Genomic DNA, 20,363 nt, shown 5'->3' with positions numbered 1-20,363 from the left:
TTGCCCGTACTCAAGGTAGTCCTTTTAAACTCCGGTTCGACAAACTGGTTATTGGTGATAAGCAATTTCATTTTAATTATGCCACAAGCCATGTTTACGAAGCTGCCACATAACTAACTAGACGTAGTGGGAACAGACCTGCTGCCTCGGAATTAGGGGAAGTTTTATCTGGTGAAGCACGTTGCTGCACTTCCTTTCCAAATAACTTTTCTGTTCTTTTCACTAACATAAGAAGCGTCATTCACAACCGAGACGATTTGTCATCAATTGTTGATGCGTCATCTAGTGATATTGTTGTTTTAACAGAAACTTGGCTTTCGAGCGGTGTTCGTGACAGCGAGATTTTTCATTGTTCCAAGGTTTTTTAGGCATAATAGGAGTGATAGGCGGGATGGCGGGGTTTTAATCGCAGTAAACGATAGTATGGAATGTTTTCATGTCGATATTGTCACCCCACTTGAACTTGTTTGTGTGCGTTTGCGATGCCTGCACAGATATATTATCATGTGTGTCTGCTACCGCCCCCCTAATGCTCCTGCAAATTTTACTTCTGATCTGTATGACGCGCTGAACGTTATCTCTTCTAGATTTCCTCGTGCCCCTTTGTTATTACTAGGCGATTTTAACCTTCCGCTAATTGATTGGTCCGGAGCGTTCCCGATTGCATCTGGGGGCTCTTCCGACTACACCGAGTTCTTGAACCTTTGTGCCGATTTTTCCTTTTCACAACTTGTCACCGAACCCACCCGAGTTACCAGTACAACGGCCAATATATTAGACCTTATTCTATCTACTGACCCAGACCTTGTCTCATCCATAACTTACTTACCGGGAATTAGCGATCACTCGATTTTGCACTTTTATTTGCAACTTCCAGCTTATTTTGAAAAGAAAACCACGAAACATTTTCTCGATTATGATAAAGTTAACTTCGATACCATTAATAGCGAACTAGCTGCTTTTCTCGATGAGTTCCTTTTTAATTTCTCACACCGCACAGTTGATACCAATTGGAATATGTTTAAAACCAAAGTAAGCTCTTTAATTACCTCTTTTATCCCATGTAGGCCTATCATTTCTAACCACTTATCGCCCTGGTTCAACAGATCTGTTAAGCGTCTTTCTAATAAAAAGAAACGTCTTTTCCGGACTGCCAAGCTTACTGGACTTTCTGAACGATGGGAAGCTTATAGCGCAGCAGCTTGTTCCTATAAGACCGCTATCGCGGAGGCCAAGCGAACATTTTTTTCTGTAACCCTCCCCTCTATGCTAACTAACAGTCCTAAACAATTTTTGAATATGTATAGCGGGTCTAAAAATACAGTGCTTTCGCTGACATGTGATGATGGCGTGGTAGTTCCTAGTCAAAGTTGTGCTTCCGTTTTTAATGAATATTTTGTCAAAGAATTCGCTAGTGATGTTGTTCCTGTTTACCCTGGTACTTTCCCGAGATATGTTTTTTTTCAAATAGATCCACTTGCTTTTGACTATGACGGAATTATAAAACTTATTAATGATTTAAAACCATCTTCCTCCTGTGGCGTTGACAATATCATACCGAAATTTCTTAAGAGAACTAAAAATTACATTTCCATTTTTCTTTGCAAAATATTTCAACAATCTGTTAACCTTGGCGTTTTACCAGACGACTGGAAAATTGGGAAGGTGATTCCGCTTCACAAATCAGGCAGTAAACATAACTCTTCCAATTATCGACCCATTTCCCTTATCAGTACTCCCTGCAAAATTTTAGAGCACGTAATTTACTCACATCTTGCTAACTTTCTTGATTCAAATTCTTTTTTTACTGCATCACAACACGGTTTTCGCAAATCACTGTCCTGCGAAACCCAGCTTATCACTTTCACTAATGACCTACTTTCCATCCTCGACCGTGGTTCCCAGGTTGATTGCGTCTTTCTAGATTTCTGTAAGGCATTCGATAAAGTCTCTCACAAACTTTTACTTTTCAAGCTCAGTCACTTGCATGTTGATCCTAATATTTTGTCTTGGATTGAATGTTTTCTTACTAATCGTTCTCAGTTTGTGTATACTAATGATGCTAACTCTTCTCTAAGTCCAGTCACTTCCGGTGTCCCCCAAGGGTCCGTTCTAAGGCCCTTATTGTTTCTTATTTACATTAACAACTTACCTACGTGTGTATCCTCTTCTATTAGCTTATTTGCCGACGACTGTGTGATATATCGTGAAGTTACTAATGAATCCGATTCACTCCTCCTCCAAAATGATTTGTGTGCTGTATCCCAATGGTGTGAATTGTGGCAGATGTTCCTTAACATTAACAAGTGCAAGTCTATGAGAGTTTCTCGTCGTCACACGGTTCTTCCACCTCTCTCAATTTGTAACACTCAACTTCAGTCTGTGACCTGTTACAAATACCTGGGTGTCTATATTACCTATAACATGTCATGGAAAACCCACATTGACCACATTATTGCTAACGCTAACTCTATGCTCGGTTTTCTAAAAAGAAATTTTACACTGGCCCCCGTTTCTTTGAAATTACTGCTTTATAACTCCCTGGTCCGGTCAAAATTAGAATACGCTGCTGCAATCTGGGATCCCGGTCACTCGACACTTATAACTAACCTGGAAGCCATGCAAAATCGCGGAGTTCGTTTCATACTTTCTAACTATCATCGTACAGCAAGCGTTTCCTCCATGAAACTCAGTCTATCCCTATCCTCCCTCTCTTTACGTCGCAAAATATCGCGCTTGTGCCTCTTTTACAAGATCTATCATTCTAACACGTCATTGAAAGATAAACTATTCCTTGAGCCCCCATTCATTTCTCCGCGTTTTGATCATCCATTCAAAGTTGGTGTCCCTCATTGTAACACATCAGCCTTTTTGAACGCGTTTATTCCAAAAACATCTCTTGAGTGGAACCACCTTCCCGCTTCGTTTGTTAATATACCTTCAATTGATTTATTTAAAAAAACCTTATCTGCTCACCTTTTGTCGTGATTGTCCTTTTGTTTATTTTTTGACCAGAGTGCTGTGTTTCGAGCTGTTGATGTTTATTCTCGGCTGTGTTTGCTCTCTTTTTGTACCCTTTTTTTTCATTTTTTGGTTGCCCCACCCCCTCTGTAATGCCTTTTGGCCCTGAGGGTATTGTAATAAATAAAAATAAATAAAGACGGCACCTAAATTTCCCTGTCCCGTGGAGCGAAGCCTGCAGTCTGTAGCAGCAGAACAAAGAATACATTTCCCTTGGCTACGACGCGTCCTATCCGATGCTTCGTCACTGAAGCCTCCGGGGCCCCTCAAGGCCAATGCTGACGCGCCACTGGAAAGAATACAAAAACAAAGAAGAGCATAGCAATGCAGATGCACTGTCACAAAAGCCGTGGAGCAGAGGGGGCCGCTCCACCTGCGCAGTGGGGACCGTGATGTCACCGCCGGAGTGCAGTGTGACAAAGGAAGACGTGGCGCTGCTTGCAGGAATGCGCTGCGTGTGACGATTGCTTTTGCATTCTTACACGCCAGCAGTCTTAAGTGTCTTCTCGAATTTTTTTTTATTTCTGTAAATGTCATATTCTGGTAAATTCTAGAACGCATTTGGCCTTTTCGAGGTGAAACGTTTTCTACGCACCGATCCTTCTACGCCGATTATTCCAGAGGCCCACGCCCGTACATAAGGGGCTCCGCGTGACGGGCAAGGGTCAGCTTTTACGCATGGCGCGATGGCAGCTGTTACGCCACCATCGATGCCTGCGACGGTAGCCTTTTTTTTCTAGTTTATTTCGTGCACAAGTTCGCCCCATCAACCGTTTCGTTTTCGTCAGTCATTTGTTGCCTAATCAATTGTCATTCGTGACAATATTTAGTTCGGACCAGGTGAATTGACCTAATATTAACACTTTTTTTTGGCGGACATTATTTGAAACTGTATAGCATCTTAGACAAAAAGTGATAAAAACACAAGTAAGGATCAAGTCGAGTCTAAATCTCGGCACTTTTAATCAGTGAACTATATTGTTTTTAGGTGTCGTTCTTTTTTTTTTTTTTCTTTTAACATTGCGGTTGCAGTGTGTCCAAGGTGTTTGTTTGGTGTGAGTATTTTTTTGGTTTGTGTTAAGGCGCACTGAGGTTTCAGAGAACGAGTGTGCTATAGATTGTAAATTGCTTTTCAATTAATATTCTTCTTTATCTAATCTATATGATTTCGTCACCTGCCGAGCCAGGTACACAAGCCCTTCAGGCTTATTCTGGCTCGCTATTGTGTTTTGAAAAATGATTGTTCTATCAATAAAGCTATGTTATAGTTTCTATGTTTTATATTAGAAAGTCGCATGTGCAAGAGGTTCTGGTATGAACATACGTCAGCACTCAGCACGTGCTGAAGGGACCGCCGGCACCTCCGTCGACCAATGCAGCTAGATCCTGCTGGCTGTATTTCGCTGCACTTAGCTGCGCTGACTTCGACTGGGTTCCCCCCTCCTCTTTTTGCTTGTTGTGGCTATTTTTTTCGTCACCATGTTAGTTCCATGACGTTTCTTTCCTCTCCTTTCTAATCGCGCATGGCTTCATCCTTAGAACTCTCAAACACGATTTCCACCAGGCGGTGCGAGTTATTTCCAAAATGGCGGGTTTCACCACTCCTTTTTAAAGCATGGAATGCGTTTATAATGGAACTCAATCATCCCAGCATTTTATTTGTCCGTCCGCCTGTGCATCTGGTCGCTAAACGTAGCGGAAAAATTTATGTCACGTGAGATGACGCGACATCATGGAATCGCGGAACACTACGACTTGACACCATAATGTCAGCCCGTGGGACCTGACATGAAGCAAAATTTCCCCGCTAAATATAGCGTGGAAATTTACATTACATGACGGCATTAAACATTCTTTTATGCTAAGTTTTTAGGGAAAATTAAGATAACGTGGCATGATGTCACCTCACGTGAGGTCTTGTGCACATTTTCTCACTAAACCTCGTGGCGAAATCTTGCGTCATGTGAGGTCACCTGATGTCGAGAAAAAAGGAGAACGAGAGAGAAGGAATGGCGGCTCCTGCCACAGTGAATGCCAACTAATGAAAATATCCTATATATAACCTATTTTCCCTCTCTTGATTCGACTCACGCTTATTATTTTATACGTGATGTCAGTTTCTCCATTAAATTTGTAAGGAAAGTAATAAGCACTCTTCTATTACGTATTAGTCATGTAAGCAAGTTGAAGCAATCACTCCCTAAATTTAACATTCAGAGCCTCTAAGGATTCGGTGGATAAAGTGCGCATGCAATTTGTAATTTTTATGAAAACGTGCGAATTCCACTTGTTCCGCTGACGTCTTATACCCCAAGCTTACGTCTTATTCTTTCGATTAATCTCTAGACGTTGAGAAACGTGGTGGACATACAGCAGCGATACCCGAACATAGAGGTCGCCACGAAGACAAGACAGGCAGCACGGAGGATACTAAACAAAGCAGTGGACGGATTACGAGAGCTACACGAAGGTGGTCTCATCGATGACACGCAGTACGGCATTTTGTTTGAGGTAAGGTTGCCTGCATCTATACGGGGTTGGCTGTAGCTACTGCCAGCCGAAAGAGGTTTTCGATCATAAGTTTTCTCTGTAGAACCTGTCCTGGATGATTCAGAAGGCAGACGGTATGCCGACCAACATAGTGGTCGGTAATGCCCCGTTCTACACAATGCTCAGCGTCCCCTGGCTACCCTCCGAGGACGTCTCCAAACTCCTTCGGGTGAGTAGAGGCAGGACGTGTGAATCCTATTAAATTCAAATTGAATCAAATTTGAGCTTTTATTTTGTAATCCTACAAAGTAAAACGCACCTGACATACGTGAGAGATGTTTAACTCACACTCACACCTGAAAGGCAGCACTGAATCACGATATCTCAAACGGGACGGTATAGGAAGGCATTTCCGTTGAAACCGCCGAGGTTGTTGCGAAAACATAATATTTGGACAAATCTCTTTATAGTTCGATGTCCGGTACCCAGGGTGACCTTACGACATGAGGATGAAGGTGCTGCAGATGGGAAAAGTTCGGAGGTCTATTTGCAGACCAACTGTCGTGCAACAACGCAAAGCGTTTTGGTCTAAACACTTATTGTGACCGAGTGAATTATTTTCACAAAATGCAGCTTTGCGTGCTGTAATCTTATATGACAAGTGGACTTCTGATGCCTCCAAGGCGTTATCGGCAAAATTAGCGTTTTGCAAGGCGAATCATAAAAGCGAGGATTCTCGGTGATTTGACTCCTACTTTCGAGAAAAGATTTCGCCATGTGAAAGAGGGACTCGAAGAACGCTTCGCTTCATGCAGGACCTTTTTTTACGAGATACACGTGCGCGACACTGCATAGGCACATAATCATTACTTGTACACAATATCAAAAATAAATATACCATGAAGCGTCACTTATAGCATTGTCGACTGGCATGTTAAAGGCCATAAGAACAAACTCATGGAAAGGAATGGCGAACCAGCGTACGCTGGCGGCAGCTCATGAACTAATTTGCCGATTCTTTAAAATAGTTCGTTTCGAAAGATTGTAACCTGCCAGCCCGACAGGTGTTAAGCATATTCGTAGAAAACACATTCCACATAAAAAGGCGGATCAAACCCTACTCATCATTAAAACAAACTTTTAAACGTTACTAAAAATTTAAGGAATTACATTTGAAATAAACAAGCTTAACTGTAACTAACTACTGTTATAATTACTCTTCCATAAAGGTAAATGAACGTTAATTCTAGAAATAACCTTACTTCCGCGACGTTGCTTTACGTCCTGGGGTAAATAAGAAATGGAATGTCTATACACAATCCAAACGTATGTAGCAAGGGTGGGCCATGTAGCAGCTCATTGTTGTTTCGGCTCATGTCAGGTGAGGCCAGCGGCAGTGCAGCATCTCTCCACTGCGGCAGGCAACGACCGTCAAGCCGGGAATCTACCGCTTAACATTAATACTAAAAAAAGAAGATTACGTCATTTGTTTTCTTTTATCTTTCTAAGAAGACTAAAAAACCACGCATTGCGTTACTCGTCAAAATAAGCATTCTAACGACGGCGTGCAATGTTATTCTAGAAAAACCGCAACAAAAATACCATTTTTATCTTTGTCACTAAAGATGATACACGAAAAGGGTTTCAAGGATATGGGGAACCTGGATATTTTCGTAGAATATGTAAAAATCAGCACAAAATCAAATACAGTAAGCATTTGTATCTCCAAATGCTAAAAAGTGTTCATTATTTTTAGCAGTGTTCTCTTTATTGTCACGTTATTTACAATTAATTTTCGTGTTGAACGTTATTCCAGCAAAAGACGTCCGGTCCTATTGTGATATTACAGTAACTGTCGTAGTCACTAGAACCGAAGAGAAAATTGTTAATTGTCTAGAGCTTCTGGAAGGCGTGCAATTATTTGGCGTCCTCCTCTCCGCGTATTTGGAAGGAAAGAAAGAGTGAAGAGACAAAAAGAACAGGCCGGCCAGAGGTCCCTTAACAGTTCCAGTGCATAACGACATTCTTTTTTGTTCATGTGAACATTGCGATTTTGGGAGTTTGCCCAATAATGTTTGCACGGAAAGTTCAGTTATTTATATCAGTATTATTACCACTTTGTTGGGGGCGAGCGAGCTGCAGTTTGCAAACATCGAAGCCACAAAAAAAAAGACAATAATTGAGGTCTGAGATGACGTAAAGAAAGTCTTTGAACATCTGAAGACTACATGGCCCTGAGTTTTCTAAGTGCAGCTAACAGCCTGTTTTTCAATATGGATTCATACCAACTAGCCCAACTTTCCACTCTAGTAAGCTTCATTTCTACTACAAAGGGCTCTATTCTATGTTCTCCTCACCTTCTTTCTTCAGCGCCTAGTCCTGTGTGTTCTCTCCTCCTTGTCCGTGTGTTATTCGCGCTGTGTTTCAATATGGATTCATATCAAGTAGCCCAACTTCCCATTCTAATATAAAAAAAACTCATGTTAAAAAGAAAAAAAAAATTGGAACAACTTTTTTTTCTGTTGTCAGAAGTCCCGTTTTTTTCGTCTATGAATAAAAACAAAAACGTAACTGATTGCAATCATTACCTTACCTAAATAATAAAGCATATTACTTTACAAATACTTTTTATTGTTTAATAATTCCTTGCAAAATTAATGACAAAATTAACGTTTTACAAAGAATTTAGTTACTGTAAGGGACTACATACATGTGCGCATTGAACGACTGACGATTTTTCATATGTACCAACACAATTCCTGATCATGTTTTTGTGTTTTTAATCGTCAATGTAAATCTACCTTGTATTATACATGGTTAAAGTCAGAGAGCCACGTGAGGAAACTTGAAGTATACAGGAAACAGTATAGACTCTGCGTTTATTCTATCTTATGTGTTCTTCTACTGTTTCCTTACATTGCTCTCTGACTTCAACCATGTACAGTCATGTCCCGTCAATATTGATACCCCGCTACATCGACAGAGTTATTATGGACAACTCACATTATGGACGATTTTTTTATGGGAAAGGAGGTGTCCATATTAACGAGACATCACTGTATAATGCTTACCAACTAGCCCAGATCACCTTGTCCTTAGCATATGAAAGAAATCAGGCGCGTAGGGAAAACAAAATTTTCTTTAATTAAAAGTGACATAAAATATATTTGAACGTAAATGCTTCGCAAAATCTTTCTAATATACATTTTTTTAGTGCTTCTACCAGTACCTTAAAGAGAAAGAGCGCCTTGTCCAAGAAAATCGAATGCACGACTGCGTGTTCATCATCTGCTCTGGAATTGTGAAGGTAAGAGCTTTAGTGGCACTTTTAATGCAGAGTAATATCAATATGTTGGGTAAAACAGTGCGTAACGTTTAATGTTTTGGTTGTGCGGCGGTGCATTGTTACCCGCTATTTTTTTTTTTTTTGTCAAGTGCACATTTCTTCTTGAAAGGGTACGGAAACGAAACTCCAGCGCTCATTCTCTAGCTTAAATGTGTTGCATGTTGCACCTTAACTTCAAAAACACCAGTCTTTCGTTTGTAAGGTGCTATAAAACTAAACTTAAAGCCAATTAAAAGATATTTCAATGTGCACCTTGTGGATGCCTGTGAAGCTTAGTTAGAAGGTAATCAAGCAACGTTAAGAATCTTGCTTCGTACTCATGACGTAGCAGGAATCGATACGTAGCCGCACTAAATATCTCAGCAGCGCCGCTCTTTGGAAGTACGTTCAACTGTTTTAGGTTACCTCGGCCTGAACGCGATCGCGAAGCCTTTGCCCTTGCAAACGGTGGCCGTGCGCTTCGCTCCTTTGCAACAGAAGTCAACGAGATGCCATGATGGACTCGTTATGGAATGTCGCGGAGTTACTCCAATGACTTTCCTGTACAGTTTGAAGCCGTTCTGCGCTTTTTGACGTCGAGATACCGCCGCGCTTCTGAGTTGCTGAGAACTGTGGTAACGACTTGGTGAACAGCGATATGCCGATCAACAAGTTTCCAAACAACTAAAAACTTCGTGCCGTGTAGAACCGGCTCGCACGTCCGTCGTTTCCGACGTGGGCTCCGACGCCTGCTGCTGGTTTTCCGCAATAAATACAGAGAGGGCGGTGTCGGAGTCCTCATCCTCACCCGTATGTTCCCGAGTAAATCGTACTTAAGCGCCATTGCAGTGGGCCACACAAACACGACGCACACCAGTGATCTCACATGTGAAACGCTCGTCACCCCGTGGGTACTTCGAACGGCTCAGTTGTAACGCGTTGACGCTGTTGACACTATCACAACGTTGACAACACCACCAATGGCTAAACTCTTAACCACGCCAGCCTTGCTACCTCACAAATTCTAAGATTTTTTTTCTTTTTTTTGCGTCGGGTATTTTATGATATATCCCGCTCTCTGTTCGCATCTCTTCGAGCGCTTGCTCGAGTGCACCGTTCGGAACGCAAAATATTGCCAGTCGTTCAAAATACAAACGTGCGATTATCATTTACGGTTATTACCCGTCATGCTTGACTCATTCCAGAACGAAATTTTTTTGTATTTCAATTTTCGTTTTCGTAACCTTCTAAAGTTCGAGTTATACGCCTAGACTCTACTAACGCGTCTTCCTTTGGCGTTGCGTCTTCATTAAAAAAAAAAAAAAGAAATCATTATATTGAAGCGTTTTCTTCTTTTTCACCAGCTCATTTTATTACCTACCTAGCTTTGTTCTTACCAGTTACAGACCACCCGACTTTCTTTGTGTTATCTGCTTCTAGCTCAAGTGTGTCGAAAAGTATATGTCTATTGAGAACCGGTCTTGATGAATGGATCGGTCCGCAAGACTAGACTTCGATGTGCATTACTGAGAAAATAGATAACTGGTTACGCAATAACCTCATAAATTCGCATTGAATATGCACTATGCTGATATAACTTGTTTACTTTAAATCTGTTTAATTTATTTACTGCTTTTCTTTGATTCATGGACGACATAATGGCCTATCTTCATTTTAGTGACTCGGTGAATGCATATTTTATTTCCACCGAACCCTAGAGTGCGGCAGAAATTTTAGGATGTCTGAATAAGTAAATCAGGTGCCTCCACTCACGAAACCGCGCTCCTTGCTTAATATATACGTGGAGAGCACAGTCAGGTGATATAAATAGGAAAAGCAATTTGAAACGTCTAATCATTTTTCATTGGTGCTTCCACGGGGAAATAGCCACATTTATTTATGCGCTGAAGGGGACTTACGTGTGTCATGAAGTTTTGTACTCATGAGCATTTTTCTGTGTCAACTGAATACGATTGAAGGGCATGAGGACCGGCATTGGATAATTAATATTTACTTTGATCATGACAGTACTTTCCTCGTAAACAATGGCGGTGTGCTGAACAAATTGGAAAGAAATGAAAGTGAAATGTGGAAGGCGAAATGAAGTGTGGCTCTCGAGAGCATCAAGGACTCAAATAGGACCTCGATTGCAGGTGAGCGGAGTGAACGATGAGCCCTGGACCAACACGGGACACCTGGCCAATTCGGACTCGACGCATTACTTCTTTACGGAAGGGGCGTTTCAGGACTTTCTGGTCGCTCCCGAGGCGCTCGGGCTTCTGTGTTTTCTCACGGGCAAGCCCTCAGTGTGCGAGTGTGTCTGCGAAACAGACGTCGAGGTAAGCGGAAAACGAAAAACAGGTGGTGCTTCAATGGCTCTGCTTCACAGTGGAGCGATGTTGACAATATGGGCCGTACGGATATAGAGGGGTGTTTAAAGCACCGCCTTTTTTGGTCTACAATCATACTTCGCCCTCATGATTGTAGCTAGGTAGTTACCCCTCCCATAAGTTTAAAGTGTTTAAAACATTTAATAATTCTTCAAATCTGTATGAGCTTTTCGTGTTGAGCACGAGCCAGAATATCCTGAAAAAACTTCAGGTTTACTTTATCTACCTAACTCATGTAGCACAGCTTCTTGGGCCATTTTATTTTTTGCTTGGAAGTTGGAGTTATGAAAGGCCCTAGGAACGTTAGGGAAAGCGTGCGACCAAGTTTTCACGCCGCGGTGCGACTCTTGGATGGACCCTTTTGCGTCCACATCGTGTGTAGAAGCCGACGAGAGCAGATATAGAGCCAGTAATTACTTCCTAAATAATGCTAGCTTCCGTGAGTGTCGTGCTCAGCAAAACATTGGGGGCCACAAAAGGGGATAACTTATTTTACACCAGGAACGGGAATTGGAAATACCTAGCCCCTCCATGCGCTGGCGAAAGCAGCCTCGATTATATGCTTCTCACTAGGCCTGCTCAATTGGTTAGCGGTAGAAGAGTGTTTTGACAAAATGAAGATCGAAAAATACTTCGGGAGCAAAAAAGACCATGTTCAGATATAATTTAATATTTACAACAATGAATGTCCTCTTCTGGTTGTTACTGGAACATTGTTGAACAGAGAACCACTTCGTCTAGTCACAGATACACAAAAAAAAACAAAGAAAACATAACGTTAACGTCGCTTCCGCTTTCACTGAGTGGAGACGATTGAATTCGAGCATCGACCCGGTCCTGCGTGGCAAGCCACGTGAGAAAACAAAGAGGGCAATGCTGGAAGCTGCCAATGCGTATCGGTACGACCCCCTTATATGTCGCAAACTCCCCATAACCAAATGTGCTATTATTTCCCGTAATCCGGATATATTGGTTTTCAATAACCAAAAAAGTGGCATAGTAGGCTCCGGTGACCGGTTGATTTGTCATCCAACACGTTCGGGCATTCATTCTCAAGCAAACGCTACAAGTATGTTTTACCGTTGGGTGCACCTGACATCCTTAACTGAGGTATAACATTTTAACACTCTTACGTTTAAACAGAAAAACAATTCTGCATTTCTTTGGATAGTTGGTTAAACATAAGGTACCTCGGCCCTAACCGGCGCTTTGGAGAAAAACCCTATTAGTCCCAGGTTCGGCCCCTTCAGCTTCCAAGCTTCGGCAAAGTTTGGCTTACCTCAGCCATGCTGCCTGTGCACCTAACCTAACTTGACGTATCGTTATCGGATGTAACCTGAACGAAAAAAGCGGACTGTGCATTTCCGCTTACACGTCGCAAAATCGCCGCTTTCGACGTAGTATTGCAAGATGAGTACATGGAATAAACGTGAACTCATTTTGATAAACCGATTTGTATATAAAACAGTACAGCGTTGACTAAACGATGTGTTGTTCAGTCGTCGTTCGCTGAATTGATTGCCTAAATGCTAAAACGAAAGAACAGTATTTTGCCAAGATGTCTAATAGTAAACACCGAAATGTTAAAACGAACGTGCCATAGTTTGCCACTGAGATTTCACGATCATGGGGCACGCTATTTTCTTCTTGCTTCTGACTGCCTGGGCTAATTAAAACGAGACTCACGTTTAATAGTGGAAATGCATCGTCGACTCTATGCGACGTGCAGGTTCGTCTGCTCCTCGCGCACCTCGTGCATTTGTTTACTCGCAGAATTGTGCCCACGTGTTGTGTCCACCTGATTGCGCGTTCTCCATGTTGCCCTTTGGTCGATATTTCCCTGATAAAGTTCCGATACGCCAGAGATGTATTCTAGAACACTTGCTCGCTGTGCACACCTCGTTTAATATAAACCTTATCGCAGCCTATACAACAGGTCAACGTGGCGAATTAAACAGGGTTGTATTTGTGTACTTGCGCTATCATCGACTAGTCCAACCAAGCACAGCGCATGCGCCACCACCTTGCGCTTTCAGTCTGCGTCGGTGTTTCTATCTGTACTAGCTGTTTGCCTTGGTCAGACTATAACGGTGAAACAGAGAATACACTCAGGCAGTTTCAGAAAGCACATGTTCTATTATCTCAGGGTGAATTGGATGGGAAAATGCTGAGTTTCCAACTGTAGATAATAAAAACCTAAAAAAATACTGACCAGAAATATAAAATATTTTCGAGCGCCTTGCTAAAATAAATGGTTCTGCTTTGCGCACTATTACGTTACAAGGCCTATTTTTTGAGTTTAAAGGGCGGAGCAACAATTGGGCTCTTTGAGTGAATACTGCCTATAATAATTCGTTGATATTCATCCCTTATAAAATACACGTTGGTTTTTATTTATTCTTTTCTCTCCGCATCGCAGACATAGAAACAAATCGAGTAAAAGAAGCAGGTTCACTCGCTCAAATCTCAACCAAAACAACATGCCACATTATCTGACGCCGGTCATATGCCGCGTCTTTTTTTTTTATTTTAGCCACGTGCCGGGGTTGGCAAAAAAAAAAGGCACACGCCGCGTTCCACATATTGCTAAAGAGACCGAGCAATGACATTGGCTAGGAATTTTTTTTTGTTTTTTTTTTTCACCTTACACAAGCATAGTGGCATTAGTGAGACCCAAGAATACTGAACACGAGGCCACTGACCAAGAATCGCCTTTGTCGCGGTAGCATTCAAAGGAGAAAAACGTGCGTTTTCTTCAGTCTCTCCTTCAAAGAGGCTTGATTGCCAATTTGGGCACAACGTCAATAATGCGAGCACCGGGATTTCATCAACAATCTTTGTGATCACCGCTGTAAAAGTATTTCAAAGCGGCATATGCAATAGTCGATGCGTGGAGCTGGATTCGATTTAAACCCGTGACAACGCCTGGAAAAGCATTCGGGCAAAGACTTGTGCCGAATTGCTGCAACGTTGGGAATAGCCGAACCTTCTAACAATACGTGGAACTCAGCGTGTCCGCTGTCCTTTGCCAACCCCAGCGCCTCGCTGCGTTAAATTACGGCGGCATTTAATTGTTGCCAAATCACGTGGTCTGGCTGCGAGTCGAGATGGTAAACACTGCTTGTTTTTCTCGATATTTTTGTCTGCGAACGTTAATGCGCGCAAAAATGAAAAACAAAAAAGCGTAGCTTACTGGTCGTCAATGCCAAGAATTAATTGTTAGCGATATTTAGTGAAAGTGCGAAAGCTATTCATCGCCACTTTAAGTTTTGGATATCCCTATCACTGCAGCGATTGGACAGGAGCCCCTACCCGAGCATGTCCAGGCATTAGACAGTTTTAGTGGACCGTACGCTATAGCTTTGCGTACGCAAAAAAAAATTGCGGGTCGTGAGTGCGCATGCGCAGAACGCAATAGAAGGGTTAGCGTATTGCGTACGCACGCAACGCAGGGGATTTTGCGTTGCTGGCTAGCGGGACTTGCGGGACGCTCTCAAGAGATCTCGGACCCAACGAGAGCGCCAGTTTCAAGATGGCGGTTGCCTCGACTGGCGCAGCAAGGGCGACGTGGTGTTTTCGAAGTTCTGTGTTTCGTGAAATTGCATGGTGTTCAGCTGGGCGATTCTTTCTGGGACCTACCGCGGTCGAATCAGATCGCCCTGCAGCTGAAGGATTGCACAGTGGAAATGTTCGCCGCTCGCCGTGTGCGCCGACGCTGCGATCTGCTCAACGCTAAGCCTATTCCCACAGTTCATCGCCGACGGACGAACGACTATTAAAGAAATCGCCGAAGTTCTCGCTATGCACTGGACATCAGGGTCATGAATTTCAATCCGCGATAGCATTGACAAAAGGTGCCGTTTCCACGGGACGAGTGACAGAGGCTCCGTGATCGAATTTGGCTACGCACTCGTACTCATAGCCTCTGTACCCCGCAGAAAAGCGCGCTTGACGAGGCAGCTGTGGCTTGGTTTAATGTGAAGTAAAATGATTGGACACTTTTTCTTTTTCAATATTTCTTTCCAGGAGCATGGTTGCGCTATAAGCACGAATTCTAGGGCTCTAGCAAATTTAACCAAGATCATGCGCGGTGTTGACTCGAAAACGTAACGTACAACTAAATTCGGTCCGAGCAGGTCATTTTTAGCGTACGCTATGCTATTGCGTATTGCGTACGTAAGGTCCAGCAACGCTATACTAAAACTGTCTATTGATTGTCGAAAAAGAAACCAGAAAAAAAAATGCGAAATTTTGCAAGCCAGACGAAAGCCGATACTAACCTACAGACGACCAAACCAAGCAGGGTTATTGGCTGATCGGCTTTAGCTGCTATGGTAATCGCCATTTAGGTCCATTAAAATTCAAGAAGCTTCAAAAGGTTCGTTCTGAACCGGTCGCGCCTAAAGACACTGGATCCTCGGAAAATAGCGCCATTGTCTTCCCTGCCTGCTTTCCCGACACAGACAAGTACTCACACACAGACGACCAAACCTCATATGGCGATTGGCTGATCTGTATCACTTGCCATGGCAATCGCCATTTCGCTCCATTCAAATCTTCAAAGCTACGGGAGGGTTTTTTCCTGAATCAGTCACACCAAGATCACTATGAAGAATCATCGTACTGAGAGCTCCTAGCCAATAAAAGCGTCTTTGGCGCTGTGCATGCAATGCACTTGTAAATCCAGCCGATATCCACAGATGTTTTACAATGGGATTGTTGTTCCTGCGTTGTTTAAAGAACGAACAATTGTTTTTGAATGCGACCGAGCAACTGCGCCGCATTTTGTGGCGGTGCGCAGACGCGGTCTTGTTTAGCCGGTGGAAGAATAAAATCGCAATATTCAAGAATGTATTGGCTCACCAAGAGTGGAGATGTCAAGGAGAAAGTGATCATTTCATGAACCAAATTAGCGACAATACAGGGAGCTTGGCGCTACTCTCCCAGGATCCGATCAGAGTTGTCTATAGAAAGAGGTTGATCAATATAAAGCGGGGGCAGAGCCAGGCAGTGCACCAGATGCAGATAGAGGGCTTGGCATAATCTCTTGGCCAACCAGCAGCCGAAAACTGTCCCCTAGCGGTGCTAGCGAGAAACAATTCTAGTAAGAGTGTAAGGGTTAATTGTAGTAACTGTTCATGGCTGAAAATAGGGTACGCGTGATGTTTCGAATATTCTCATGCAAAGTCATGAAAGAAACGAATGTTCCTCCCGAACTGTTTTTCTCGTAGAGAGTGTGACCGCTCGAACGGAAGATTCCCGGCCCTCGGCGCCTGGCGTACGAACTATGTCGATCGGAACGACCGTGCTTATATTGTACTAAAACGCATACCTCTCCAGCGTAGGCAGTATTTGCTGGAGATCACTGCTGTGTGCGCTAATGCTGAGCGCTTTCTGACGGCAGGCTTTGACGTTTCCTTTGCAACTTGCACTTTCACCATCAACATTGCAGGTCTTTGCAGTATATTAATATGAGCTTATTCCGAGCATGCCTTCTTAACATCGCCTTCAAATATGGCATCCAATGAATACCTTCTCCAGCACTCCGCATGCAATAAACTGATTAGTGATGCTTATCTACAGACATCCCTTAGAATGTTAGTGTTGTTCTCGCGTATTTCAGGACAGAAAAACTGCTTTTCAATGCACCAAGCGCCGACGCCACATGTGGTGGAAGTACGAAGATGTTATTTTCTCTGCCGATGTGTGAATCACGAAATCTGGTAATCAAGAAATATCTTCTTAAAGTAACCTATCCTGGAAATTTGGATAGGCTGACCAAGTATTATTCGGTCAAGGAAAAACTGCTAATTCCATGAACCAAGATGGTAACGAATCGGGGAGCTTGACACTACTTTCCCAGGATATAGTGACTTTAATTCTCACGAGCCCAAATCAAATATTCATGCTGTACTCGTGCCTACTGTATGGGCTGCATTAAAATATTATCACCGCAGAGATAACATTGCTTGATAACGAAACCCTGAGAATTGCATTGTTGACTATGCCAACAATGCGATCGCCACAATGTTGTCATCAACTTTTGCGATGGAAAGACTAACGAAGAACCACTTTTATCCTTGAGATTGCACGGTGATAAGTACGTTTTTTGGTCAGTGACGTTGCCTGTGAGTGTATCAGTGCCACTAGGCTTGTTCAACGTGTAAAAAGTAATTACTGTAAAACCCTTAATATTCGCGAGCCCTCAATTTTCGCATATTTCACGAATTGAAGAATTCGCGAAATTTAAGGGCGCGCGAAATTTTCGGTCCTTGAGATTTTCAATGCAGGCGTCTCGAATTCGCGAAATTTAGTGGTCGCGATTATGTCATCTGTGACCGATTCGCGAAAAATGGGGGCCGCGAAAATAAGGGGTTTTACAGTATCTAATACTGTTCTACGACCCCTTTAGGGACAATTCCAGAAAATGTTTGTAGTTCGAACATGACCTCTAAAAAAAAAAAAAAAAAAGCCTGTTTCGGAATGGACGCTAAATCGAAATGAATCGCGCAAATAAAAAAAAAATCGCTATATTTTTTTTTGTATTATCGGGGACTTTGTTTCTTGTGACACACACGGGCTATCTAAAGCATTTTAAAATGTTTTCGCTTATTAAATGTTCTTCTAAGCGCCAACAACTTGCTCTAGATGTGCAGCATCCCGATGGACGAGCTGACGTCTCTGGTGGAGCGGCACCCGGAGCCCCCAAATCTTGTGTACCGAATGTGGTTCAGCGTGGCCATCCGCATCGGGCTCGCCGTACTCGTCAACCAGAAGCGATACCAGGCAAGCAAGCGGCGAGCTAGGATGCATCTGACTAACAGATAATTGACGATCCAAACCAATTTGCCGAATGGACCTTTTCCAAATACCGACGGCATCAGGCGGTGATTGCACGAACTAAAAATCGAGGAAGTGACCTACCTGCACTACCAATCGATAGTGGGAGCTACGCTAGCAGTTTCTTCGCTCTCTGAGCTGCGTCGCGTGCCCAACGCGACTTTAAAGAGGGGATCCGTGGCGTTCAACCAAACGTCGTGATTTTCTTTCCGTCCACTTTCTTTTTTTTTTGTGTAACACAATTATATATATGCTACAATTACGTGCTCTACTCGCCGATCTACAGCCTCATTACGAATTTCCTCGATTATTCGTGCCGACTTCCACCGCTTGGCATCGGGCGCTCGCGCGTGCGTAGAACGCTTCTCGGAAAAGGTCCATTATGCTTCTATTCCGACATTAAACTAACCCATAAGCAAGCTGTTCACCTTGGGCATGCCAGATCACCAAACCTGCCTGTACTGTCGGGCGTCCCCCAGGGCAGCGTTCTCGGTCCGCTTTTATTTCTTATATATATTAACGATTTTCCTCACCAGATAACATCATCTATTAGGCTTTTCGCGGATGATTCCGTAATTTACCGTCGCATCACTAACCCTGAAGATTCATTACTACTACAGCAGGATCTAAATGTTCTGTCTCATCGGTGTAACACGTGGCAGATGAAGGTCAATGTAACTAAGAGCAAACGTTTAACATTCACTGGTCAGCGATCTCCTATTGTACGTAACTACACCTTACTAACACTGCCTCTCGAAAAAGTACCAACTTACAAATATTTAGGCGTAACATTTTCTGATGACCTAACTTGGAATGCTCATATTGACAATGTAGTGGCTAGTGCATGCAGATCTCTAGGATACATCAAACGTAACCTATACCCCACTCCCCGTTGTGTTAAACTAACTGCCTATAAGACTTTCGTCCGATCAAAATTGGACTACGCCAACTTTATTTGGTGGCCTCATCAATCATATCTCATTACTAAACTCAAATCGGTGCAAAACAAGGCCTCACGTTTTATAACACACGACTACTCGCGAACGTCAAGCGTAACTGCACTAAAATTCAACCTCGACCTATGCCCTCTATCTCAGAGATCTCAACTTGCTCGTCTTGTCCTTTTTCACAAAACTTATTATTCCTCTTCTGATCTTCGAAACACCAACTGTCACCCATCACCTCACATCTTCTTGCGTCATGACCACAGCCTAAAAATTAAACCTCTATTCGCCAGAACTAATAAATTCCAAAATTCCCCATTTTCTCTCGCTGTTACTAACTGGAATTCCCTTCCTGAATCCATAGTAGGTGAATCTAACCCTAAGACATTCCGTGAACTATGCAAGGCACACCTGAAAAGCGTTGATCCTTAATATGTTTATCTGCTAATTATTTTTTATACATGTTATGTTCTGATATCTGTCCTATTAGTTTGTAGTTCTTTTGGTTTCTTTTTTGCGTTTTCGTATTATTACCTTGTCGTCACTTTTTTGCCATCTGTATATGTCATTTGATCCCCCCTCATGTAATGCATTTCATTTGAAATGCCTTTGAGGTAAAATAAACTGAACTGAACTGAACTGAATTGTGTTTCAGAAGCACGCCTGTTTTTTGTGTGTGTTTTTTTCGTGTGTGTTCTCGCTTTTGGTGAATAGTGACATCATTATTGATGCAGATAGACACCGAAACTTATAGGTAGGACTGGGTCAGGGTACTTCGTTTTGTGCGTATTGTGAGACCTTGCTTTTTTACAGAGTTTGATCAGTCAAATGAAACCTTGTTCTTCAATCTCCATAAAAATTACGCGTCTTTGAAAGCGCAAACTCTGTGTGAATGTGGCAGTACCGGTGGTTATAGAATGCAGACGCTCTAAATTCTGACATTAGCCACATAAAAAACACTTTCTATGATTGTTTTTTGCATGGCTTCCATGCAGAGTTTTTGTTGAAACACGGATCTCCAGCAGGCCGTAATGACGTGACTAGGATTAGCAAGGAGTAGTCCTACGGCTGACAGCGTCACATACAATTCTGGTGGCCTGCCAACCACTCCAAATTGCAGCATGACCCTCTTGGCCCCATGAAAATTTAAGGACCCTAAAAAATTGAGGAACCAATGGAACAGGATGACCAGTCCAGTATACTTCCTCTTCCATATGGTATCGTAATCTTCATTACATGCGCACGAACTATGGCACATCGGGAGCCCAAGAAAGCAAAAACTCTTGCCCCAGAATTTTAATCGAATTGGTAGGCAACACTTCCAGTATTTTATATCTAATTAAAATAAGATAT

At 42.7% G+C, this 20,363-nt stretch overlaps 1 protein-coding gene across 1 annotated transcript in view; it reads left to right on the top strand.

Annotated features, from left to right (window-relative positions):
* Positions 1-20,363, top strand: part of LOC120848301 (sodium/hydrogen exchanger 10-like) — a 175,367-nt gene that overhangs the window by 139,607 nt on the left and 15,397 nt on the right. Inside the window, exons 16-20 of the mRNA XM_040504496.1 lie at positions 5,368-5,532; positions 5,615-5,740; positions 8,726-8,818; positions 10,990-11,175; positions 17,875-18,012. Coding sequence (XP_040360430.1) covers positions 5,368-5,532; positions 5,615-5,740; positions 8,726-8,818; positions 10,990-11,175; positions 17,875-18,012 — 708 coding nt within the window. The remainder of the gene's footprint in view (positions 1-5,367; positions 5,533-5,614; positions 5,741-8,725; positions 8,819-10,989; positions 11,176-17,874; positions 18,013-20,363) is intronic.

Source organism: Ixodes scapularis, unplaced genomic scaffold, assembly GCF_016920785.2.
Source record: "Ixodes scapularis isolate PalLabHiFi unplaced genomic scaffold, ASM1692078v2 PGA_scaffold4__175_contigs__length_147842914, whole genome shotgun sequence".
NCBI lineage: Eukaryota > Metazoa > Arthropoda > Arachnida > Ixodida > Ixodidae > Ixodes > Ixodes scapularis.
Note: the sequence above shows the minus strand (reverse complement) of the source record. Positions and strands in the feature narration are given on the sequence as shown.